At 39.5% G+C, this 27631-nt stretch overlaps 1 protein-coding gene and 1 long non-coding RNA gene across 7 annotated transcripts; one reads left to right on the top strand and one right to left on the bottom strand.

Moving 5' to 3' along the window:
* Positions 1-1342: 1342 nt before the first annotated feature.
* LOC106583434 (uncharacterized) lies at positions 1343-3769 on the bottom strand. Its single transcript, XR_001323517.3, has 2 exons — positions 3277-3769; positions 1343-2743 (listed from the first exon to the last, which is right to left on the bottom strand). It is a non-coding gene; the product is annotated as an uncharacterized LOC106583434 (long non-coding RNA).
* A 267-nt stretch (positions 3770-4036) lies between these two features.
* LOC106583431 (interferon-induced protein 44) lies at positions 4037-27112 on the top strand. Of its 6 annotated transcripts, none has more exons than XM_082967631.1 (9): positions 4251-4267; positions 9104-9245; positions 11005-11067; positions 11380-11413; positions 20029-20233; positions 24525-24674; positions 24934-25105; positions 25281-25381; positions 25685-27112. In XM_082967631.1, exons 3-9 carry the CDS (start codon positions 11010-11012, stop codon positions 25856-25858), a joined length of 894 nt encoding a protein of 297 aa, XP_082823757.1. In that variant the 5' UTR covers positions 4251-4267; positions 9104-9245; positions 11005-11009; the 3' UTR covers positions 25859-27112. The 6 variants fall into 6 exon arrangements, with proteins under 6 accessions (XP_014023059.1, XP_014023062.1, XP_014023058.1 ...); XM_082967629.1 differs by having other exon boundaries at positions 4252-4267; positions 11010-11067; XM_014167584.3 differs by lacking the exon at positions 9104-9245 and having other exon boundaries at positions 4037-4267.
* The last annotated feature ends 519 nt before the right edge of the window (positions 27113-27631 follow it).

Below are 27631 nucleotides of genomic sequence, written 5' to 3'. Positions count from 1 at the left end.
TATGAAATACAAATGGTATAGATAGAAATAGTCCTATAACTACAACCTAAAACTTCATAACTGGGAATATTGACGACTCATGTTAGAAGGAACCACCAGCTTTCATATGCTCTCATGTTCTGAGCAAGGAACTTAAACGTTAGCTTTTTTACATGGCACATATTGGACTTTTACTTTCTTCTCCAACACTGTTTTTGCATTATTTAAACCAAATTGAACACGTTTCATTATTTATTTGAGACTAAATTGATTTTATTCATGTATTATATTAAGTTAAAATAAATAGTGTTCATTCAGTATTGTTGTAATTGTCATTATTACAAATATATACAAATCGGACGATTAATCGGTATCGGCTGTTTTTGGTCCTCCAATAATCGGTATCGGCGTTGAAAAATCATAATCGTGAGCTTCACAGCTATGGAATGATGCTAGGAAGCTGCGTCTAACAGCCAGGACAGCGAAACGAGTCCCCAAACGAAACACAACAGATCCCCCAAAAAATATAAATTTGTGTTTGTACCCCACCTTCACTGGCAATACAGCAACAAAGCATGGCAAAGCAAATGAGGTCAATGTCATCACACTCCTGGAGAGCAGAGGGCATGTTGTGGAGAACAGAGGCCTGGTGGTGCACCCTGACCATCCTTGGTTGGGAGCCAGCCCAGATGGGATCCTTGATGCAACACAGCTCCTTGAGATCAAGTGCCCCTTCAAGAGTTCCACGTCTCTAACATCCTTTTTGAGTCGGCCAAATGGTGACATCAAAAGCTAGGATGATGGACAGTACCTAATTCACCCCAATGGAAAAGATGGATACTACCTTAAGCTGGGTAAAAATGTTAAGAAAATTGATTATTAGCTGTATTATTTCAAGTATTGAACATTGTATTGTAAACTCATACTAATCAGAATTTTGTGGCAATGTGCTTTCTCTTGTTCCTTCTTTCAGACACAAGTGACCATGATGTGCATGGGCCTACAGAGCTGCAAGCTGGTCATCTGGACACCAAGCGAGCACATAGAAGTGGACATTCCATTTGATAAAGACTACACAGATGCACATGTGCAACAGCTGCAGAAGTTCTACTTTTTACACATGCTACCTAGGTTGGCTGATGATTTGGCTGAAAAGAAGATACATCTCTGCCCAAAGTACCTGGAGCTCTTTAAGTAAATGGGAGTGAGCAGTAGATTGAATATGCTGGGCATAGACAATTCAATTAGTTTGAGCATGCACTTACTTCATGAAGTACTGTTTTAATAAATATATTAAATAATACAAAATATACTAATATTAGATAATCAATTTATTAAGAGATATACCTACACAAACACAGTGTCATGATCTCACCAGTTTATTTTTCATAAGACAAAGTCAATTTTTCACAAGACAGAACCAGTTAAAATAGGCAAGTTGGTACAAGCAGTTGTGTGAGCTGACAAAACAATGATTTAAAACAAATACAGCTAACAGTTGGAATAAAATAATGTTACAAATGCTGACAATGTTTTGCAGTTCATTAATGGGAATAAAGTGATGTACATTTTTGTAATACATAAACAATCAGTGCATGTTAGTCATGTTGATTGTGAAATAGTCTCTATTTGCTAGAAATAAGCTCTCCTCTCAGATTTACAAGAGCTGCATACATTTTAAGTATGTTGGCAATTTTAGGGACCAAACTAATAGGCAGTTGGTGAGAGAATCTTGTACACCTTAAGACGCCTTATTGCGCGTTCCACATGAATACGGACATTAGCAATGCGTCGTGTGCGAGTGACCTGCTCATTTGTCAACTGCCATTTCTTGCGTGTAAATGCTGGTAAGACCAAGCGTACATTCCGTTCCTCTAGCAAGTCCCTAATTGTGAAGCCACGGATCCTCATCACCTCATCTCCAGCACGCAAATGGTGGAGAAACCCTGAGTTCTGTGTTATGAACCTATCGCTACATTTCCCACCATTAGCCTCTGAAATGAACACAACCATTCCTGATGGAGCAGTTGCTACTAGATATTTTACAGTATTACTGGCATAGTAGTGACTGTAGAATTCACTTCTTGAGTCCAGATTTTAGCCTTCTGCAAAACACTTTCTGTGCAGTCAATAACACAAGTTGTGTTTGAAAAATTATCCTGAAAAACCTGTGGCATAGCAGCCTTTATTGTCTCACGAGGCAGCCATGGAATGAGATCCTTGGTGTGCTCAGCAATAACATCTATCCAGAATTTCAATGTTTTACTGACCTGAACGGGTGACCTTTTGAAGTGTCTTGCCTAATCAGCTATTACAAAGTTCTAAGTTTCATTAGTGTCAACAGAATTTGGTCTACAACTGGCATTGCTGATGATGTGGGGGCAAAACCTTGGAAGCAAGACACAACAGTGTTGAATTCTAGTAGTGGAATCCCTGTCTACAGCAGACAGTCTGCATCATCTTTCAATGTAACATCTGTAGTGGAAACCCTGTGTACAGCAGACAGTCTGCATCATCTTTCAATGTAACATCTGTAGTGGAATCCCTGTGTACAGCAGACAGTCTGCATCATCTTTCAATGTAACATCTGCAACAGATAGTGACCTCTCAGCGGCTGGTGCAGTTGTCATGCCACATGTGATGATAGGTCCTTTGGAGTAGGTGTGGCCCTCCATTGCTGGGTCTGACCACTGTGTTTGGGTATCATGGAAGGTCTTTGAAATAGAACCTCGCTCCTCAGAAACCTCCACCACACCAGGCTCATCTGCAGGTGATGATTAGATGAATATGAATATAGATGATTAGTTTATGAGATTATTTGGTAAGGATCTGGAAAAGCAAATACACTAATTAGGGCTACTTTTAAAAACACTTTAAACTCCCTGTGCCTTACTTATATTGTTTATCAGACTATTCACTACTGCAAATAAGCACTCTAAACCCAGTGGGATACATAGACTAGGTTTAATATTTTCAAAACAAATATTCTGTATCTATCAGCCAGAACAGGGAATGAAATTAACACCTGCCAAATACAGGGTAAATGTTGGCTGTGGCAGGTAGGTTATTATTAATATTATTATAAATTAAGAATAATCATGGATTAAAGGTTACACAATATGTACCATATTTCTAATATCAGGTAGCCTACCACTGACTCAGTGTTTAAAATTATAAAGCGTGGTAGAAATGAAAGAGATTCATTTCAGACCCTGACTAGAACCTAACGTAGTCAGATTCTAGTAACACAAACTGAAGACAAACACGCGATATCAAAACTAGTCGACATAACGTTACCTATTCTTGTGACATGTCTGTCAACCCTCCTGCTGAGGCGGCGTCTCATAACCCAGAAAGAGCGTTGAGTATGGGTTATCCTGCGTTGGCGTTTTATCAACAAAGCGAAACGAGGGGGGACTTTTTTAAGTTTTTGAGCCAATTTCTTTTCACTTTGTCGTCATTTGGGAAGCAATGGAAACTGTACCATCTCGTGACAGGAACATTCTGATTTAGTTTTAGGTTTATGGTCGAAGGACTCCAATTTCAACATCTAGCGAGTGAATATCTTATTATTCCTTATCCCAGTTGCCTAGCTTCTAAAAACCAAAATACAGCTGGTTAAATCAGTACCGCTACTTCCGCAGGAAATGCCACCCATAATCGTTTCCCCAGGAAACTTGTGGATAAAAACATGTTTTCACTTTGTCATTATGGGGAATTGTCTGTAGATGGGTAATACATTGATTTAATACATTTTGAATTCAAGCTGTAACACAACAAAATGTGGAATAAGTAATGGAGTATGAATTAAATATTTCTGAAGGCACTGTGGAAGCAAGTTGTGGTACCTTAATTGTCTTCTGAAAAAAATCACATTTACATGAATATTGACCACAAAGATTGCCATTTTCCCAATGACTATAATGGGGGATTCTGCTTCCTGTATACAACAGCCTGCAGTATCCAGGGCCTTCAACTTGAGATCCTCGATGAGATGGGACAGTCATAAAACAGAGTCATGTTGAAAGTGAAACTATGCCCCTCTATTCCTGTAATGGTACCATTTACAGGAAATTGGTATAGAAATAAGAGAGCCAGATTGCTCTCTCTACTTGATAGATTTGTAGAATTATCTAGTTATTCTATATCTAACACTGGAAAGTGAAACTTACTGCATCAGTCAGTCAGTCAATTTCACTTTCTATTGTAGCCTATATAAATGCAGCTGCAATCATTGTTTCACATCTATATCAGCATCTCGGTCTCAGGAGGAACTAATACTAACAAGGTAAGTCTGTGGCATTACCAATTATTCTACTGATAAATATTGGTGGAGGACCTGCTTGATATACAGTACAGTATATTCTTCCCATTTGCAATGTAAAAGGAAAAATCTAATTGCTATATTGCAATGTTTGTAGAAGCTCGCTGTAATTTGTGCACAAGGGGAATGTGTTACATTGTCTTCTATTGTTCCTACAGTATATAGCCTTTACATTACAGGGCAGTTTCCTAGATACAGATTAAGCCTATACGATAAATACAAAATAAGACATTATACTTTAACACAAATTGAATTGTAACCCGTCAAATTGCATTCCACCCATCTTTGCTTTCACAAACACCTGACAAGCTAGTTTGGAGTGCATTTTTTGTAACTAAATATATTACAAATGTATTGGAAACAGGTTATTTCACATGCCGTGGAACATGTCAGACTTGCAAACGAAACGTGTTAATTTTGTGTGAAATGTCCGGCAGGGAATACTGGACTAATGCTTACTTTAAAACAAATATGTGTTAATAGGGAAGTAAATATATACTGAACAAAAATATAAATGCAACATGTAGCAATTTCAAAGATTTTGCTGAGTTACAGTTCAGGAAATCAGTCAATTGAAATAAATACATTAGGCCCTAATCTATGGATTTCACATGACTGGGCAGGGGCGCAACCATGGGTGGGCCTGTGAGGGCATAGGCCCACCCACTTGGGAGCCAAGCTGACCCACTGGGGAGCCAGGCCCAGCCAATGAAAATGAGTTTTTCCGCACAAAAACACTTTATTACAGATAGAAATACTACAATGCTCACTAATAGGGATGTAAACAAAAATAGAAATATGCTTTTTGTGCATATGGAACATTTCTGGGATCTTTTATTTCAGCTCGTGAAACATGGGACCAGCACTTTACATGTTGCGTTTATATTTTTGTTCAGCGTAATACAAAAAATGTATGTATTCAGTGGAATGCACTGTACTTCGGCATGGTCTGCCACTAGTGCTGAGCAATTAGTGCTTTTTGGTAACCATAATTTTATTCACATTACTTTACTTAAATAAAATATTTCAGTTGTTGTATATATTACATTTGTTTTATTTGATAACTTCATTATTTAATTCAAAGTCATCATCTCCAAAGAGCTGCGGTCAATGCTGTCGGACAAAATCACTATTTAAGTAGTTCTTCAAAGTAAATAAGGCATACTTTTATGACTGCTGATTACCAACTGTCAGTCACTTAGATCATGTATTTTCAGGTAGAGATAAATCACGAAGCATCTGCTCCCTATCCCTTTTGAGCATGCATTTTTCTGTCTCTTCTCACTCTCAGTGTCTGCCCCACACTAACCTAATGTAGCAGGCATAAAAGAAGCAAACTGACAGGACAAGTAGGTGCGCAATGGATTATGGTCAATGTAGTTAATTACCATGTTTTCGGCACTAAACTATGTAGAATATTGGCCTGTTGGAAACAACAACTCCCTAATATGCACAGTTCGGGCTTGATCTCATTTATTTCTAGAAAAATAAACAACTGCGTAAACAAGATGGCACCGACAGAGAGGGCTGCCTCGCTTCTAGTCATTAGAAAACTTTGCAGTATTTAGTTTTTTTATGATTTATTTCTTACATTGTTAGCCCAGAAAATATTATGTGTTATTACATACAGCCGAGAAGAACTATTGGATATCAGAGCGACGTCAACTTACCAGCACTACGACCAGGAATACGACTTTCCCAAAGCGGATCCTTTGTCCGCACCACCCAGGGCATTTGAACTGATCCCAGAGGCCGACCCAAAACAACGCCGCCGGAGAAGAGGAAGACGGAGCGGTCTTCTGGTCAGACTTTGGAGGTGCGCACACCACCCACCGCTTCCGAGTATATTACTCGCTAATGTCCAGTCTAGATAACAAGGTCGACGAAATTAGGGCAAGGGTTGCTTTCCAGAGAGACATCAGGGATTGTAACATATGCTATTTCATGGAAACACGACTCTCTCGGGATATGCTGTCGGAGTCAGTAAAGCCACCTGGATTCTCGGTGCGTCGTGCTGACAGAAATAAACATCCCTCCGGGAAGAAGAAGGGCGGGGGTGTATGTTTCATGATTAACGACCCATGGTGTAATTTTAACAACATACAGGAACTTAAGTCCTTTTGTTCACCTGACCTAGAATTCTTCACAATCAAATGCCGACCGTATTATCTCCCAAGAGAATTCTCTTACGTTATTGTTACAGCAGTGTATATCCCCCCTCAAGCTGATATCACAACGGCCCTCAAGGAACTACACTGGACTTTATGCAAATTGGAAACCATATATCCCGAGGCTGCATTTATTGTAGCTGGGGACTTTAACAAAGCTAATTTGAGAACAAGGCTACCTAAAGTCTATCACCATATCGCCTGTCACACTCACGCTGGTTAAACTCTGGACCACTGTTACTCTAACTTCCGCGATGCATACAAGGCCCTCCTTTTGGCAAATCTGACCACGACTCCATTTTGCTCCTCCCTTCCTATAGGCAGAAACTCAAACAGAATGAACCCATGCTAAGGACTATTCAACGCTGGTCTGACCAATCAGAATCCACGCTTCAAGATTGTTTTGATCACGCGGACTGGGATATGTTCCGGGTAGCCTCAGAGAATAATATTGATTTATACGCTGATTCGGTGAGTGAGTTTATAAGGAAGTGTATAGGAGATGTTGTACCCACTGTGACTATTAAAACCTACCCTAACCAGAAACCATGGATAGAAAACTGAAAGAGCGAACCACCACATTTAACCATAGAAAGGAAACTGGGAATATAGCCAAATACAAACAGTGTAATTATTCCCACCGCAATCAAACAATAAAAAATGTGGGGGAAGAGACTAAGTGGAGACGCAATTCAATGACTCAGACACGAGACGTATGTGGCATGGTCTACAGACAATCACGGACTACAAAAGGAAAACTGAATTCTTGATTCCAGACAAACTAAACACCTTCTTTGCCCGCTTTGAGGATAATACAGTGCCACCGACGCAGCCAGCTACCAAGGACTGTGGGCTCTCCTTCTCCGTGGCCGATGTGAGTAAGACATTTAAACGTGTTAACCCTCGCAAGGCTGCCGGCCCAGACGGCATCCCTAGCCGCGTCCTCAGAGCATGCGCAGACCAGCTTGCAGTTGTGTTTACGGACATATTCAATATTTCCCTATCCCAGTCTGTTGTCCCCACATGCTTCAAGATGGCCAGCATTGTTCCTGTACCCAAGAATACAAAGGTAACTGAACTAAATGACTATTGCCCCATAGCACTCACTTCTGTCATCATGAAGTGCTTTGAGAGACTAGTCAAGGATCATATCACCTCTCCTTACCGCTCACACTGGACCCACTTCAATTTACAGGTGCATCAAAGCTGGGATGGAGAGACTGAAAAACAGCTTCTATCTCAAGGCCATCAGACTGTTAACCTCTCTGGGCTAAGTGGGACGTTTGCGTCCCACCCTAGTCAACAGCCAGTGGAATCGTGTGGCGCGAAATACAAATACCTCAAAAATGCTATAACTTCAATTTCTCAAACATATGACTATTTTACACCATTTTAAAGACAAGACTCTCGTTAATCTAACCACATTGTCCAATTTCAAAAAGGCTTTACAGCGAAAGCAAAACATTAGATTATGTCAGGAGAGTACCCTGCCAAAAATAATCACACAGCCATTTTCAAAGCAAGCATATATGTCACAAAAACCAAAACCACAGCTAAATGCAGCACTAACCTTTGATGATCTTCATCAGATGACACTCCTAGGACATTATGTTATACAATACATGCATGTTTTGTTCAATCAAGTTCATATTTATATCAAAAACCAGCTTTTTACATTAGCATGTGATGTTCAGAACTAGCATACCCACCAAAAACCTCCGGTGAATTTATTAAATTACTCATGATAAACGTTGACAAAATACATAACAATTATTTTAAGAATTATAGATACAGAACTCCTTTATGCAATATTCTGAGTACATAGCTCGGCCATCACAGGCTAGCTAATTTGACACCCACCAAGTTTGGGGCTCACTAATAATGCTACTTTAATAATGTTTACATATCCTGCATTACTCATCTCAAATGTACAGTTGAAGTCGAAAGTTTACTTACACCTTAGCCAAATACATTTAAACTCAGTTTTTCACAATTTCTGACATTTAATCCTAGTAAAAATTCCCTGTCTTAGGTCAGTTAGGATCATCACTTTATTTTAAGAATGTGAAATGTCAGAATAATAGTAGAAATAATTATTTATTTCAGCTTTCATGATTTTTCCTCCCTCATGATGCCATCTATTTTGTGGAGTGCACCAGTCCCTCCTGCAGCAAAGCACCCCAACAACATGATGCTGCCACCCCCGTGCTTCACGGTTGGGATGGGGTTCTTCGGTTTGCAAGCCTCTCCTTTTTCCTCCAAACATAATGATGGTCATTATGGCCAAACAGTTCTATTTTTGTTTCATCAGACCTGAGGACATTTCTCAAAATCTTTGTCCCCATGTGCAGTTGCAAATCGTAATCTGACTTTTTTATGACGGTTTTGGACCAGTGGCTTCTTCCTTGCTGAGCGGCCTTTCAGGTTATGTCGATATATGTCGATGTAGATGCTTTTGTACCTGTTTCCTCCAGCATCTTCACAAGGTCCTTTGCTGTAGTTCTGGGATTGATTTGCACTGTTCGCACCAAAGCACGTTAATCTCTAAGAGACAGAACGTGTCTCCTTCCTGAGCGGTATGACGGCTGCGTGGTCCCATGGAATTTATACTTGCGTACTATTGTTTGTACAGATGAACGTGGTACCTTCAGGCATTTGGAAATTGCTCCAAAGGATGAACCAGACTTGTTGAGGCCTACGATTTTTTTCTGAGGTCTTGGCTGATGTCTTTTGATTTTCCCATGATGTCAAGCAAAGAGGCATTGAGTTTGAAGGTAGGCCTTGAAATACATCCACAGGTACACCTCCAATTGACTGAAATGACTTGAATTGTGATACAGTGAATTATAAGTAAAATAATCTGTCTGTAAACAATTGTTGGAAAAATTACTTGTGTCATGCACAAAATAGATGTCCTAACCGACTTGCCAAAACTATAGTTTGTTAACAAGAAATTTGTGGAGTGGTTGAAAAACGAGTTTTAATGACTCCGACTTCAACTGTATGTACCATATTCTGTACTATCTATTGCATCTTAGCCTATGCCGCTCTGTCATTGCTCATCCACGTATTTATCTTTATATATTCGTATTCCTTTACTTAGATTTGTGTGTATTAGGTATGTGTTGTGAAATTGTTAGATATTACTGAATAGATATTGCTGCACTGTCGGAACTAGAAGCACAAGCATTTCGCTACATTCGCAATAACCATGTGTATGTGACCAATAACATTTGATTTGATTTGATTTTGAGCTCACAAATGTTTTTTTAGTTTATGGAATTCAAATATTTCAACCCGATGTCGGTTCTATGAAGATTGTAATTGTGTCAATATGTTGTGAATATTGTAAAAAATACTCACAGCCGTTTTTCATACTGAAAAGTGATGAACCACTTGGTGCGCACCAGCTTACCATGCAGTATGTTCCTCCGAAGTGTGAGTTGTAGAAATTACAATCTTGGGTTTGGGGATTTCCACCAGTCTTCGTGGTTTTTTTAAGCAGGGAGCATAAATTGTACAATTGTAAAGTAACAAAGTATCTTTGAAGTTGGAACCAATGTATAGTCCCGAGTGGTGCAGTGGGCTAAGGCACTGCTTCTCAGTGCAAGAGTTGTCACTATAGTACCTGGTTCAAATCCAGGCTGTATCACATCTGGCTGTGATTGGGAGTGCCGTAGGGCAGCGCACAATTGGCCCAGCCTCGCCCGGGTTTGGCCGGAGTAGGCTGTCATTGTAAATAATAATTTGTTCTTAACTGACTTGCCTAGATAAATAAACATTTAAATATCTGATAGGGTCCAATATCTGCTAGCTGGATGTTCATCTCAAAGTGCACCAGATTGATGCATTTAGCTATTGAAATTTATTTTGTTTTCTTCTGGGGGAGACCCCAGGACCAATCTACTAGGGTTCCCCCTCTGGCTTTGGGCAGAGCCCCCAATGTTCTCAAATCCTAGCAAAGCCCCTGGTGCCGGCCAGCATGGATGGAAAAAGAAAAGTCTGAGCCTTTCGGGCAAACACTGGGGTAAACCCTGTACTGAAATACGCCGTAGAAGCATTTTCAATGGAGCCATTGAGCTTTTTTTTATTCCAGGACCAGGCTTGATCTGTCTGTGAAACTGCCCCTAAATGTTATGTGTTTTGTGTGAAATAAATAGAGGTCAAATTGCTGACTTATAAAGAGTGCTTTGCGTTTCTTGGTCAGTAGTTTCTCGATGTCTGAAGCCCCCTTCTCTACCATCTCATAAGGAGCATTCTTCACTAGGCTGAAATGCCTTCTTTTCTCAATGTAGATCTGCAAAAAGAGTTTGAAATACAGGCATCATCATTTTGAGTGCAGTTATATGATAGTTCCATATGTTGTACTGATTGTATACTGATTGTATTACAGTATTTCACATCATCTGCAACAGTTTCCAATCCTTGAGTTGTCAGCAACAAGGAGGCACCCAGAACATACAGAACATATATCTGTTTGTATGTGGCTCTTTGCAGACTCAGATAGTATTTTTATATTCCCCCTCTGAAAAGCAAAGATGGGCGGAGGAGGGTCTACATCACCAGCACCACCACCACCACCACCACCAAAGAAGGGTAAGAGACATATGACATAACTGTAAAATACCCTTATAGTGAATATATCGACTGTGAGTGCAAATTCGGTTCAAGCACAGTTCATCAGTCACAATTCCTGTCACTTGTTCAGGAAATCAGCATACTCTGTTTTAGCGCATGCATTGACAACAGTCCCAAGGCAGTACATATCATTGATTGTAGTCTACTCTCAGTTGTTGTGTGTAATCAAAATCATCAGATTCTTTTGAAAATTATAGATGTGGGTATTGGAATCTGCAAAACAATAATTAAGTTCATTTAATCAAAATGTGTCCCATGTGTGTCACACAGAATTTGACCAACAATGGAGGAAAACATGTTGGAGGTAAGTACTATACTGTCTGACCAAATAGGGAGGATGAAGGAGTGGAGCTCCCTCACTTTTTTCCATTTGAGAATACACAGAGTTGGAAATATTATTTCTGGAAAATTAATTATAATAAATTCTAAATACTTTTTTTCTAATCACCATAAAAAAATCCATGAAAAACATTAGAATGACAAACCAAATAAATATGTATAGGAGACCGAGGTTCAAGGAGTAGATAAGAATTTGTTCTGAAAGGATTCCATATGTGTTATTTAATAGTTGTGATGTCTTCACTATTATTCTACAACGTAGAAAATATTAAAAATATAGCAAAATCCTGGAATGAGTCCAAACTTTTGACTGGAACTTGCTTAATTAATTTGATTAACATTATGGTGTTTCTATTCCATGAAAAACAAAAAACCCTCTGGGTTTCTGTTAGGATGGAACGGAAAATATGGCGCTGTACAACGTGACGGTCGGCAGTACAGTACTGGGCTATTTAGCTAAAGAATCCCTGTGTCGTGCAGATGTACGTGTGCCCTTTGGAGGCTTAATCACTTTCGCCAATCAGAACATTGTAAAAACATCTACATTTATCATGTGTCTGACTTGAAGTTCATAAAACTCAATGTAACCCCTCTTGTGCAGTGGAATCCAAAACAATGTGACCACTTGGTTACGGTGACACTGTTCCGCCGAGGACACCCAAACCAGAGTGGCCACTGCAAAAATCAAGGAGCCTGACCCTCTCTGGAAGTTGCTGTAGCCCTGCTTGGGATATTTAGCCTACATTGGCTATTAGTTGAGACGCAGGGCCTGTTCTATCTTGGTACTGTATGTCAGGGTGGGCAATTGGAAATGTGAACTGGGCCAAGTTGGAGGTAATAATGCATTTAGGTTGTAGTTTGAGATGCATGAACACACCACACCAAAAGCTTGATTTTATGACTGTTTTAAAACGAATTTCATGCTATTCTACATAGTAATGATTTATGTTCACTATGTGGTGAATTGATTTGATAGTATGTTTAATCTATGCAAATAAATTATATGAATTGATAGTTCACCTCTCTGTTTTCTTTTATTCTGTGATAGGGCATATTGTAGCCATGTGTTCAAGCTAATCAAATCAAACTTTATTTATGATAAGCTACACAATACAAAGAGATGCATACTCGCAATAAAGCTCTCCTCACAAACAGAGCAATGATAATAAGCTATATGTATTTGTAGGCTATTTACATTAGGCAGTAGCCTACAAATACAGTGTCTTCAGAAAGTAGTAATACCCCTTGACTTATTCCACATTTTGTTTTGGTACAGCATGAATTAAAAATGTATGAAATCTATTTTTTTCTTACCCATCTACTCACAATACCCCTTAATGGCAAAGTAAAAACATGTTATAAAATAATTGAATACATTTATTGAAAATGAAATACATAAATATTTAATTTACGTACAGTACCAGTCAAAGGTTTGGACACACATACTGATTCTAGGGTTTTTCTTTATTTTTACTATTATCTTTATTGTAAAATAATAGTGAAGACATCAAAAATATGAAATAACACATATGGAATCATGTAGTAAGCAAAAAAGGGTTAAACAAATCAAAATATATTTGAGATTCTTCAAAGTAGCCACAGTTATGACAATGTAGAAAATAGTAAAAATGAAGAAAAACCCTTGAAGGAGTAGGTGTGTCCAAACTTTTGACTGGTACTGTAAGTATTCACACCCCTGAGTCAATCATTTTTTGAAGCAGCTTTGGCAGCGATTACAGCTGTGAGTCTTTCTGGGTAAGTCTCTAAGAGCTTTCCACACCTGGATTGTGCAACATTCGCCCATTATTATTTTATAATTCTTTATTATTCAAGCTCGATCAAATTGGTTGTTGATCATTGCTAGTCACCCTTTTCAATTCTTGCCATAGTTTCAGAAGTAGATTTAAGTCAAAACTGTAACTCGGCCATTCACGAAAATTCACTGTCTTCTTGGAAAGCAACTCCAGTGTAGATTTGGCCTTGTGTTTTAGGTTTTTGTCTTGCTGACAGGTGAATTAATCTCCCAGTGTCTGGTGGAAAGCAGACTCAACCAGGTTTTCCTCAAGGATTTTGCCTGTGTTTAGCTCCATTCTGTTTCTTTTTCATCCTGAAAAACTCCCCAGTCCTTAACAATTATAAGCATACCCATAATATGATGCAGCCACCACTGTGCTTGAACATTTGGAGAGTAGTAATCAGTAATGTGTTGTATTGGATTTGCCCCAAACATAACACTTTGTAGTCAGTACAAAAATTGCTTTGCCAATTTTTTTGTAGTATTACTTTTGTGCCTTGTTGCATTAGTCGGTAATAGCATGCTCAATTTTATTGAGAACACTGAGCGAGAAACATCCGACATGTTCCCGACTCTCCAGCGAAGCGTTCCAGGGGCGGGTAAGCGGGGTTCTTGGGAAACCGGGGTGGCTGGGGGAGCTGCGCTGTTAACAGCCGGGTTACTGAGGGGTTGGGAGGTTACCGTTGTGGTAGTCTGCCTGACAGACAACCCGCGGAATTGCTCCAGCAATGTGTTCAACTCGCGGCCATGGCGTTCGGTCAAGGTCTGGAACCCCTCCATAAGACCATGAAGCAACTCCTTGTGCCTTCCAATGGTGGCTCCTTGGGAGGAGATGGAGTTGCAGGGCTGGTACAAGTCTGCTGGGTCCATCATGGCCAGTTCGTACTGACACGGCTCAGGAGAAGACCCAGATGCAGACAGTTCGAAGTAACAAATGTTTATTACAAAAACGGGGCAGGCAAACGACAGGTCAAGGGCAGGCAGAGGTCAGTAATCCATAGCAGAGCCCGAAAGGTACAGAACAGCAGGCAGGCTCAAGGTCAGGGCAGGCAGAGGGCAGTAATCCAGGACAGTGTCACAAGGTACAGAACGGCAGGCAGGCTCAGGGTCAGGGCAGGCAGAATGGTCAAAACCGGGAAAACTAGAAAACAGGGACTAGAGCAAAACAGGAGTACGGGAAAACGCTGGTTAACTTGACGAAACAAGACGAACTGGCAACAGACAAACAGAGAACCTAGGTATAAATACACTGGGGATAATAGGGAAGATGGGCGACACCTGGAGCGGGGTGGAGACAAGCACAAAGACAGGTGAAACAGATCAGGGTGTGACATTTAAGATGAATTACCATAATCTAAATGCGATTTCTGGGCACCGCGGGTGGACACACTAATCAGATTACACACACAATGCATATGGGTTTGGGAGAAATGTACGGGTAAATTTAAATGCTGCTGGTCAAATGTCCATACCACAATTGCATAATGGAAACCCTTCACTGGCCTCATGGTAAAATCCCTGAGTGGTTTCCTTCTTCTTAGGCAACTGAGTTAAGAAGAACGCCTGTATCTTTGTACTGACTGGGTGTATTGATACACTATCCAAAGTGTAATTAATAACTTCACCATGTTCAAAGAGATATTCAATGTCAGCTTTTTATTTTAATAAATACAAATACCAATAGGGGCCTTTTTTTATGAGGCATTAGAAAACCTCCCTGGTCTTTGTGGTTGAATTTGTGTTTGAAATTCAATGCTCGACTGAGGGACATCACAGATAATTGTATGTGCGGGGTACAGAGATGATGTAGTCATTCAAAAATCATGTTATAAAACACTATTATTGAATACAGAGTGAGTCCATGGAACTTACTATGTGACTTATTAAGCAAATGTTTACTCCTGAACTTATTTAGTCTTGCCATAACAAAGTGGTTGAATACTTATTGACTCAAGACATTTTACAATTAATTTGTAAAAATAAAACATACTTCCACTTTGACATTATGGGGTATTGTGTGAAGGCCAGTAACAAAAAAACTCAATTTTATCTATTTTAAATGCAGGCTGTAACACAACAAAATGTGGAAAAAGTGAAGGGGTGTGAATACTTTCTGAAGGCACTGTAGTTATACCACGTAGTCGTAGGCCTACTGCAAATGATTGTTGTTTGTTCTTGAACTGACCGAATGACAGAACTATCCTTCAGCTATCCCTTAGCACCACAAGTTGGTTCAACTTCTTTACCATCATTGAGTGATCCTGGCGCTATCCTTTCTGCACCAAAGGGCATTCCTATGGCTTAAAATAACATCTTATCAAGATCTGTTACCTATGCCTAGTAGTTATACTCATCACTTATTATCATTATTAGTAGTAGTATTATTATTACAAATAGAAGATTATCACTTCTCACAATGGTGCTCGTTTGGTAAAGTTTGATCAAAGCTGAATCAATGTCTCAGAAGATCACATAATGATTTATAAGCATTTTACGTAACAAAATAATATAATACCATAGCATAGAAGGCCTGTAATGTTACTGTTACACCAAAAACATCTCATATCTAATGACATTTTAGGATGGTTAGCTGAAGCTGAATAGTCTGCTCTAATTCTCTCACAAAACAGTAATTCAAGAAGCTCTAAATGCATATTCCCATGAAACGGATTGAGATCAATCAAATGATTGGCATGGAAATGCAGTTGGACATTTCAAAAGTGAAAAATTATCATTCACAATTGACAGTGATGATGGCCTTTTTTTAAATTAGGTAGCCTATTCCTAACTTGGTGTTTCAGGGTATTACAAAAATATAACATTTTCTTAAGACAATGTGTGTGGGCATAGGCAGACGTTGTAATTGGAGGATGCATTTTAAGGTAAAGGGAAAGGGAGGTACCTAGTCAGCTGTACAACTGAATGCATTCAACTGAAATGTGTCTTCCGCATTCATGCATATTCTATAAGCTATTCAATTGACTACATCTGTCGGTACCATAAGGGTCAGTACAAACTTTGATTGAGGAAATTATGACATCATTTAAAAAATAAATAAACTCACTCACCTAAAATAAATAGCACTACATCACTGACAGTCAATCACATAATCTCGAGCTGCTTGAATGCAGCCTGCCTGTGCACAGACCACTCTCTCCCAAAAAAAGTACTTTAAAGTTTGTTAAATTACTTACCAAGACAGTTAGTAGAAAGAAAGTACACTACCCTACCATTAAAAAACAGCATAAAAATCAACACAGCAGCACATCAATCAGGAACATTTATTGTTGTCAGGGAAATGATACAGAACATTCAGTAACACTTTACTTGACACCCAGTGTTTTAACACGTTATGACACGGTCATAACCATGTCATATGTCATAACAGCTGACACAATTAAGTCATAACTCCAGAAACGCTGGTATTTGGAGGATACATTGGCACAGGTGTTGTTAGGCCCGAGACGAAGTGCCAATATATCCTCCAAAAACCAGCTTCGAGGGCATTCGAGGGCATTATCACTTTTATACAACATATTCAAATAATGATTGACATATTTTCATTAAAAACATTATTTTGATGAATTTATTCATACTATTTCATCCTTCCACAAGATATAGTCCCAACACAAATCTAGGGTTGCTACCCAAGCTGGCTGGTTGTTTGTTCTATCGGTTCGGTTGCTTGAGACTCGACTCAGTTGTTCAGTCTTTTTGTTCTGTATCTATGGATATGACCCAGTCATTCGTTCTAAATGTTCCATTGTCATCCTGGCTGGCAATGTTCTTATCCGTTGCTTGCTAGCTAGCCAACTACGGCTAACTTACAGTCAAAAAGCGCAGCCAGAAAAACAGCAAAGTAGCCGCATTTGCCTTTGTTTAAGCTGTTTTCTAGTGACATTTATTTGAATACATCCATAACAATGAGCTAATGAAGCGCGATTTCGCCTGGCATAGAAAATGTGCTCACTCTTCAGGACACTGTTGTTCAGAGGAGCTAGCCAACAACACAGCTAACACAATTATGCTGATTCATGATTTTGACTGGCTGAGAAAAGCTGCATGCCTGTCTGTCTCATACCGACATGTTCATTACTATGGGACATCTGAAATGTTTATATTAAAACAATGTTGCAAATGTTGGAGAGACAGACAGCAAGGTTAATTCAAATCTCCTCTGTATAAACTAAATGTTAGTCTAAACGTCTAGATGCTTTTAATAGTGGAGATCAAGTGCAGTCAGATGGAACAGAGTAAATAGGCATTTTAACGTCATAGATTTAGCCGGTGGTAACTTGAGGAATAGACACCGACTGGAATGCAGTTTTAACCAATCAGCATTCAGGATTAGACCCACTCGTTGTATAACTTGTCATAACCTGTCATAATATGGTCATAACACTGTCATGACCCATATATTTACACCTGTTGTGACATATATTCTGTTATTTTATTAAGGCTGGGTATAACACCTAAATAAGATTGTCAAAGCCCATATTTGTTCAAATGAGATGTTTTCCCTACCAAGAAGTTTACTTGCGTTTGAAAATGTGTTTCTTAAATAATTTGTTGTTCTTGTAATGAATTCTTTACAGCCATGTTTTCATCATATTTTAAATCACTTGTAGAAAACTGTCGTGAAGCATTATGACCATCCTGTGTCACTTTACTTGGACTATGAAAATACACTTTGACACTGTAAAGAAGCATTATGACCATCATAATCACATAAGCCAGATAGGCCTATCAAGTACTGTACATGCCCTTATGTCAATCATCAGTCAAAAATAGGGTGTCTTGTCCTGCTCCTGAAATGTGCTCCTACATTCATCCCAGTCATCAGCAACAGAGCATTGGGGTAGGTGCTTGTCTGATATCAATGTGTGCGCAATTACAATGATAATTTAATATCGTCAATAATTTTTTGGGGTGAAGTTATATAACATAAACATACTGTTGACACAGGCTATGGTGTAATGGAATGTTTTGACTTGTGTGGTAGGTTTTGTGGGTTTTGACACTCTTATGTAGGTGTCATAACCAGCCATAAAATAACTACCGTGGTAGGTTTTGTGGGTTTTTACACTCTTATGTAGGTGTCATAACCAGCCATAAAACAACACAATATATGTCACAACAGGTCTAAATATATGGGTCATGACAGAGTTATGACCATATTATAACAGGTTATGGCACATTATGTCAGATGTTATGACATATTATGACATGGTTATGACCATGCCATAATATATTATTACGTTGGGTGTCAAGTAAAGTGTTAATGGACATTCTATGCCATCGCAGAATTCTATCTGAAAAGGTACAGATGCTTCTGATGCGGACTTTGTTTAATTGTCAGAAAAATTATAAATTGTCGCTATCGACATGTTACTGTTCTATGTCTGTAAAGGGTCGCAGTAGATATAACTTCATTGCCCGGCCCTAGTGGTCATACATACACAGCGGGACCATTATTCTGTATGTGAGTTGGCATGGAATTTTATGATATTTTCTTATCGTTTTAACGGAAAACCAATAACAAAAACGGTAAGCAAAATTGTTAATTTGTCACAGGACAGACAATTCAAAACAAACTTCCTTTTGATAAATGTTTTGACTATCTGTTTTACCATGTATGAATATGTTATTCAACGTGTTTCTATGGTCTAATAGCAGTATGGCCAAATTCAATGATTCATCAAATACTTTTTTAAATATATTTCTTGGATACTTACAGGGATCCTAAAATAAAAATTCTAATAGCTAAATTATTATTGTTATGACCATCTTAAAACAATTCCATATGTTAGCTTAGTAGAAAACTAGCCGCGGGCCCTTAGACCTTAGGGGGTGTGTTAATAGACCAGCAAGAAAGAGAGTTCCAAACCTCTCTGCCAATAATTTTCAGTTTTCCCCTCCCCACTCAGACCATTTCCAGACAATCCAAGAAAAATGATTGCTTGAGAAATTGCTCTTTACTAAGAAGGTATTTTTGTTTCTTTTTGACCACTTTAATTGAAAACAAACACAGTAAGGTACTTAATTGTTAGCCAGAAAGGATTGGATATTGAGATAAAAATGGCTGCATTGGACCTTTAAATCCTGTTATATTGATGCAATCAATATTGTACATAATTAATAATACTTAGAGATAATTCACCGAAATTACAAAATGACATATTGGTTTCCTTACCCTGTTATTGTTAGTCATGTCCAAATAATCTACAAGTAACTTAATTGAGCTACATAATACATTTTACATACTTGAGGACGATTTGGACATGAAATTATAATATCGGTACCATTGACTTGCATTGGATTTGTGCCACAAATGCTAAAAAGATAGCATTTGAAAACAAAAGTGGCCAGGTAAACAAAACCAAGGCATGGATTTCTGTTCGACCTTGTCAATAGACTGCTTACAGGCTAAGACAAGCAATATGTCTTAAAATGCGCATCAGGCATGAGCCAATTAAAATAAATGATGTAATTGCACGTGATCAAACGTTGTATTGAAAGCATAAGTAGCATCTTGTTGGAGCTTCTAGTATAAAGTATTGTTGGAGTATTCACAACTGGAGACCTTGATTAGTTGATTATTGGAGTCAGGTGTGTGCCAGCTAGGGCTGGACCAAAAGTGTGTCACCAAAAGTGTGTCACCAATGAGGTCCCCGAGGACTGGAGTTGCCCATCCCTGTTGTAGCATATGATATATGTTATAACCCATACAGTATGTCTTCCATAAGATGTGTTACAGAAGTAACACTCTTTATTTTATCTGACAGTAAAAAACAGAGAGATGCCATGGTGGACGCACTGAGGAAGTTTGAACTGAGTGATCCTGATGTGGGTCAGCTGAGATGCCTGCTACATGGACCAGTCGGTGCAGGGAAGTCCAGCTTCATCAACTCAGTCAACAACGTTTTCCAAGGACGATCAACACATAATGCCCTGGTAGCTGCAGCCTCTGGCACAAGTTTCACCATGAAAGTAAGTTGGTTTGCCTAATAAATTTAACTACACCATTCAGGGATGGGATATGGCTTCCTAATATACCTTGGTACACTAAAACATTTCATGAGCCACAGACAGGCAGAACAGAGACATGAAGAGAGACTTATAGAAACAAAGAGTGTTCATCTGCACTCTTTTAGAGGCCCAGTCTAAATTCCGTTTTTCCTGTGTTTTGTATCATATTGTACAACAGCTGATAAAAATAACACTGTAAAAGTGTGAAAAAATGTGATTAATGTTATTTCCTGATAGTTGCTGGTTGAAAATATAATTTACACAGCACCTTCTAATCAGCAGGTTTAACATGGCAGAGTTTTGGCTTAATAGACCAATAACAACGAGTGTTCCAAACCTCTCTGCCAATAACAGCTAGTTTTCAGGTTACATATCTCTCCTATTAGGCCCTCCAATCAGGCCCCTCACTCACACCAGCTCCCAAACAGTCCTAGCAAAATTCTGTCTTGTTAAATAGTTTTTTTTCTAAAAAATGTATTTTAGTTTCATAATGGAAAACTATTACAGTAAGGTACTTAATTGTTACCCAGAAATTATTTGATATGGAGCTAAAAACGGCTACATTGGGTCTTTAATACAAAACATAGTCAGTCACAGATGTGTAGGTTTCAAAAAGTAGGATAATGGAAAGGATAGAAACTGCACACTGTTGGAAACATGGGAAAAAATCCAAAATGTAAGTTCAGAAGCAAACATTTACACTGAGTGTACAAAACATCCCCCCGCATGAGGCGCCATCATATCAAGATTGCAACGCGTTAAACCAACTTACTGATCTTGAAATGCACCATTAATATTTCACATAGGGATTAATTGTTTTATATACACTGAGTGTACAAAACATTATGAACACCTGCTCTTTCCATGACAGACTGAACCAGGTGAAAGCTATGATCACTTATTGATGTCACTTGTTAAATCCACTTCAATCCGTGTAGATAAAGGGGAGGAGACAGGTTAAATAAGGATTTTTAAGCCTTGAGACATAGATTGTGTATGTGTGCCATTCAGAGGGTGAATGGGCAAGACAAAAGATGTACTGTAAGTGACTTTGAACGGGGTATGGTAGTAGGGTCCAGACGTACCGGTTTGTATCAAGAACTGCAATGCTGCTGCTTTTTTCACGCTCAACAGTTTCCTGTGTGTTTCAAGAATGGTCCACCACCCAAAGGACATCTAGCCAACTTGACACAACTGTGGGAAGCATCCCTATGGAATACTTTTGACACCTTGTAGATTTCATGCACCAACGAATTGAGACTTTTCTGAGGAAAAAAGGGGGGAATTGGAGGGGGGTGATGCTGATTGGCTGACAGCTGTGGTATATCAGACCGTATACCTCGGGTATGACAACATTTATTTTTACTGCTCTAATTGCATTGGTAACCAGTTTATAATAGCAATAAAGCACCTCGGGGCTTGTGATATATGGCCAAATCAAATCCAATTTTATTGGTCACATACACGTGTTTAGCAGATGTTTTCGCAGGTATAGCGAAATGCTTGTGCTTCTAGTTCCAACAGTGCAGCAAAATCTAACAAGTAATATCTAACAATTTCATAACATATACCCAATACACACAAATCTAAGTAAGGAATGGAATTAAGAATATGTAAATATGTGGATGAAAAATGTCAGAGCGGCATAGACTAAAATAGAATAGTATAGAATACAATATATACATATGAGATGAGTAATGCAAGATATGTAAACATAATTAAAGTGACATTATTAAAGTGACTAGTGTTACATTTATTAAAGCCTCTCTGTGCTAGTGATGGCTATTTAACAATCTGATGGCCTTGAGATAGAAGCTGTTTTTCAGTCTCTCGGTCCCAGCTTTGATGCACCTGTACTGACCTCGCCTTCTGGATGATAGCGGGGTGAACAGGCAGTGGCTCGGGTGGTTGTTGTCCTTGATGATCTTTTTGGCCTTCCTGTGACATCGGGTGCTGTAAGTGTCCTGGAGGGCAGGTAGTTTGCCCCCGGAGATGCATTGTGCGGACCGCACCACCCTCTGGAGAGCCCTGTGGGTGGTGCAGTTGCCGTACCAGGCGGTGATACAGCCCAACAGGATGTTCTCAATTGTGTATCTGTAAAAGAGGCGCTGTTGCACCTTCTTCACCACAATGTCTGTGTGGGTGGACCATTTCAGTTTGTCAATGATGTGTACGCTGAGGAACTTGAAACTTTCCACCTTCTCCACTGCTGTCCGTCGACATGGATAGGGGGGTGCCCCTATGCTGTTTCTTGAAGTCCACGATCATCTCCTTTGTTTTGTTGACGTTGACGTTGAGTGAGAGGTTATTTTCCTGGCACCACACTCCCAGAGCTCTCCGCTCCTCCCTGTAGGTTGTCTTTGTCGTTGTTGGTAATCAACCCTACTACTGTTGTGTCATCTGCAAACTTGATGATTGAGTTGGAGGCGTGCATGGCCACGCAGTCATGGGTGAACAGGGAGTACAGGAGGGGGCTGAGTATACACCCTTGTTGGGCCCCAGTGTTGAGGATCAGCAAAGTGGAGGTGTTGTTTCCAACCTTCGCCACCTGGGGGTGTCCCGTCAGGAAGTTCAGGACCCAATTGCACAGGGCGTGGTTCAGACCCAGGGCCTCGAGCTTAATGATGAGCTTGGAGGGTAATATGGTGTTGAATGCTGAGCAATAGTCAATGAACAGCATTCTTACATAGGTATTCCTCTTGTCCAGATGGGATAGGGCAGTGTGCAGTGTGATGGCGATTGAATCATCTGTGGACCTATTGGGGCGCTAAGCAAATTGAAGTGGGTCGGTCTAGGGTGACAGGTAAGATGGAGGTGATTTGATCCTTGATTAGTCTCTCAAAGCACTTCATGATGACCGAGGTGAGTGCTACGGGGCGATAGTAATTTAGTTCAGTTACCTTTGCATTCTTGGGTACAGGAAAATTGGTAGCCATCTTGAAGCATGTGGGGACAGCAGACTGGGATAGGTAGAGAATGAATATGTCTGTAAACACACCAGCCAGCTGGTCTGCAAATGCTCTGAGGACGCAGCTAAGGATGCCGTCTGGGCCGGCAGCCTTGCGAGGGTTAACATGTTTAAATGTCTTACTCATGTCGGCCACGGAGAAGGAGAGACCACCATCCTTGATAGCGGGCCGCATCGGTGGCACTGTGTTATTCTGAAAGTGGGCAAAAAACGTGTTAAGCTTGTCCGGAAGCAAGACGTCGGTGTCTGCGATGTGACTGGTTTTCCTTTTGTAGTCCGAGATTGTCTGTAGACCCTGCCACATACGTCTTGTGTCTGAGCCGTTGAATTGCGACTCCACTTTGTCTCTATACTGATGTTTTGCCTGTTTGATTGCCTTGCGGAGGGAATGACTACTCTGTTTGTATTCTTTCATATTCCCAGTCACCTTGCCATGTTTAAATGCAATGGTTCACGCTTTCAGTTTTGTGCGAATGCCGCCATCTATCCACGGTTTCTGGTTAGGGTAGGGTTTAATAGTCACAGTGGGTACAACATCTCCTATACACTTCCTGATAAACTCAGTTACCATTTCAGTGAATTCGTCAATATTATTATTGGAAGCTACCCGGAACATATCGCAATCCGCGAGATCAAAACAATCTTCAAGCATGGATTCCGATTGGTCAGACCAGCGTTGAATAGTCCTTAGCACGGGTACTTCCTGTTTGAGTTTCTGCCTAAAGGAAGGGAGAAGCTAAATGGAGTCGTGGTCAGATTTGCCGAAAGGAGGACAGGGAGGGCCTTGTAGGCATCCCAGAAGTTAGAGTAACAGTGTTCTAGTGTTTTAGCAGCGAGCTACAGTCAATATGCTGATAGAATTTAGGCAGCCTTTTCCTCAAATATGCTTTGTTAAAATCCCCAGCTACAATAAATGCAGCCTCAGGATATATGGTTTCCAGTTTGCATAAAGTCCAGTGAAGTTCCTGCCACGCGTTGCGTCATGCCAAAGAACAGCCCTTAACCATGATATATTGGCCATATACCACACCCCCTTGGGCCTTATTTCTTAATTCTACTGTTAAGTTACATACTTTCAGTTGAGTAAACCGAAACGTTAGTCTTGCACATTTCCTTTGTGCACATTTTTGCACTTTGCACATTTTGGGGTATTGTGTCCCAAATAAATCCTATATTTCTGCAGTCGGGGATGTTTTATTATGTTTCCGAGTTTGTGGGTATCTATAATTTCCTTCGAAAATAAGAATTTAAGCTATGTTATTAAAATAAAACATATATTTTTAGTATAAGACACACTACTTTCAAGGCCGTAAAGGAGAAAACCGTCTTCCCTTTGCATTCAATGATGTCATGGGTCTGGAGACACAGAAAAATGGAGTGCACCCTGATGACATCATCAATGCTCTGAAGGGCCATCTACCTGAAGGCTATGAGGTAATTCAGAAGTCATGAACACGCACCAGCACGCACGTACACACACACACACACACACACACACACACACACACACACACACACACACACACACACACACACACACACACACACACACACACACACACACACACACACACACACACACACACACACACACACACACACACACACACACACACATACTAGCCAAAGATTTAAATAAATTAGATGTAAACAAAGTAGTATCATCTGACAAGTCTTATCTTTTCTTGGCCAGTTCAATCCTTTACACCCGCTATCGGACCAAAAAGAAGAATACATTCAGAATCCCAGTTTAAGTGACAAAACTCACTGTCTGGTCAGTATTGTGACAGCAGACACAATCTCTCGCATGAATAAGGATGTCATAGTCAAGATGAAACACATCAGGGCAGAAGCCAGTAAACTGCGTAAGTAAGCTCATGAAACCCTTTTGTTTTTTAGCATTTCTAATCTTATCTTAATTAATTGTAACTGTAACTGTGGTTGGGTATTCAGCTGTAGTAGTTCTTGACTTTTAAATATTACATGACAGTATTACTTAAGTTAGTCCTTCTATTAATTAATTATACATTTCTACGGCAGAAATCCCTCAAGTTGTTGTCATGACCATGCCAGACAAGGCTTGTGAGCTGGTGAACAAGGATGTGAAGAGAATCTACTTCAGCAAGGCAATCAAAGATAAGGTAAATCACCGCAGAGCTGATGAAATTTCACAATGGCCACATTCCAGGCTGACTACATTGCCAAATCTCACAACGCCTGGATAAGATTTTACATATCAGCTGACCACATCATATGATAAAGCTGTACTTTTGATGCCCAAAGGTACAGTTGATGACATGGCACGCAATTGGTTGATGTAATGCAACATCTGCAATATAGTCAACCTGGAAAGCGACCGTTAAATCTTGGTTGTGTTGACCTGATCCAAAGATCATCCCTCACGCTAAATTTATCCAGCCCTTTTTGTCTTCATCGTTTCTCAGATGCAGATTTGCAGTAATGAGCTGGGCGTTCCAATGAACTGCATCCTGCCTGTGAAGAACTACCATGAGGAGGGGATGCTGGATAACGACATGGACATCCTGATACTGAACGCATTCACTCAGATTATGAACTTTGCCAATGACTACATCGGGGACCTCCAACAACATGCATGAGTGTAACACACTAGGAGATTAGAGAGCCATGCAGTACATAGCCTAGATTGGATTTCAGAGTAATTCAAGGTCAATGTAGTCTTTTTCCCCCATAGGAAATAGGACATTTGTTTTCAAGGCAGGATAAAGTAACATTGGAGGGAAAGTTTTCCTTTACATTTTTTCATATTGTGGTTGTATCGTTTCACTTAATGTAAAAGCCTAAATATACTGTTTAAAGGCACAATATGCACCTGTGTGACAAAAACCTTGAAAGAATGTGCATACACTGGATATGCATTACACTACTTTAAACTATACATGTAACACCCAACAGTGTACACTTGCATTAGATAAGCTAATATCCTTGCTATAATGCAAAAACATGATGCAGATAACTCACATTGATTTTATATCAATCATTGTACTTTTCAATATTTGATGTGATGTTATAGTTGTGTTTTTTATGCTTTTCCCTGGTAAAAACAAATCATATAGGATTTCAATACAAATTCAATTTAGAATCCAATAGAAAATCCTAAAAGATTTTGGAACCTATCCTATAGGATTTCAATAGGACTGGTTCCAAAATCTGATAGGATTTTTCTATTGGATTCTTGTATTGGATTCCTATAGGATCCTATAAGATAAAATCCTATAGGATAGAATCAAATCAAATAGTATTTGTCACATGCTTCGTAAACAACAGATGTAGACTAACAGTGAAATGCTTACTTACGGGCGCTTCCCAACAATGCAGAGACAAAGAAAAGAGAAATAATAGAAAAATAACACGAGAAATAAATACACAATGAGCAACGACAACTTGGCTACATACACGGGGTACCAGTACCAAGTCAATGTGCAGGGGTACGAGGTAATTGAGGAAGATATGTACATATAGGTAGGGATAAAGTGACTAGGCAACAGGATAGATAATAAACAGTAACAGCAGCGTATGTGATGAGTCAAAAGTGTTGGTGAAAAAAGGGTCAATGCAGATAGTCCGGGTAGCATTCACTTTTTAACTAAGTATTTAGCTGTCTTATGGCTTGGGGGTAGAAGCTGTTCAGGGTCCTGTTGGTTCCAGACTTGGCGCATCGGTAAAAAAAAAGAAAAAGAAATCTGATATTTTTATTTTTATTTGCCTGTTTTGCATGTTATTTGGGCATTGTGTGTCAAATATCAGTTTGCAAAGAATGTAAAATATATATATATATATATATATATATATATATATATATATTGAGTTAATAAAGCTGCATACAAACATTCTCTTTTTTGCTTCCTTGACTAAGGCAGGACCAAAATGCAGGTGTTTCAGCCTAACTCAGTGCTTTCTGTGGTTAGCAGAAAATACGGAGTGTAGGGGTTGGTAATATTCTGTAGTTGTGTCGTGATTGGCTCAGAGTTCTGTCACTCATGGGAACACTACGTTGCCACAAAATCTACGGGGAGGGCTTGAAAATTGAAGCCCCTTGGGTGCTTCCTTATGATGGGGGGCTGCTGAGTGGCGCAGTGGTCTAAGACACTGCATCTCAGTGCAAGAGGTGTCACTGCAGTACCTGGATCGAATACAGGCTGCATCACAGGCTGTCATTGTAAATAAGAATTTGTTCTTAACTGACTTACCTGGTTAAATAAAATGTTAACATGATCAGTCTAATCAAAGGTATGGTAGATATAATGTGATTTCACATCATTTTATCTGTGGCCAATGACCTTCTTGGATGGGCACTTCTAATGTAACTTTATGGAATTTTTATTTCATTGTTATTTATTTAACCTTTATTT

Source organism: Salmo salar, chromosome 22 (genome assembly GCF_965601325.2).
Source record: "Salmo salar chromosome 22, fSalSal1, whole genome shotgun sequence".
NCBI classification, from domain to species: Eukaryota; Metazoa; Chordata; class Actinopteri; order Salmoniformes; family Salmonidae; genus Salmo; species Salmo salar.
Note: the sequence above shows the minus strand (reverse complement) of the source record. Positions and strands in the feature narration are given on the sequence as shown.

Coding starts and splice junctions, on each gene's coding strand:
- LOC106583431 (XM_014167583.3), top strand. CDS start 4,199: ATGCAGCTGCAATCATTGTTTCACATCTATATCAGCATCTCGGTCTCA. Junction 11,068..11,379: donor ACCACCACCACCAAAGAAGG/GTAAGAGACATA, acceptor TGTGTCACACAG/AATTTGACCAACAATGGAGG. Junction 11,414..20,028: donor TGGAGGAAAACATGTTGGAG/GTAAGTACTATA, acceptor TTTATCTGACAG/TAAAAAACAGAGAGATGCCA.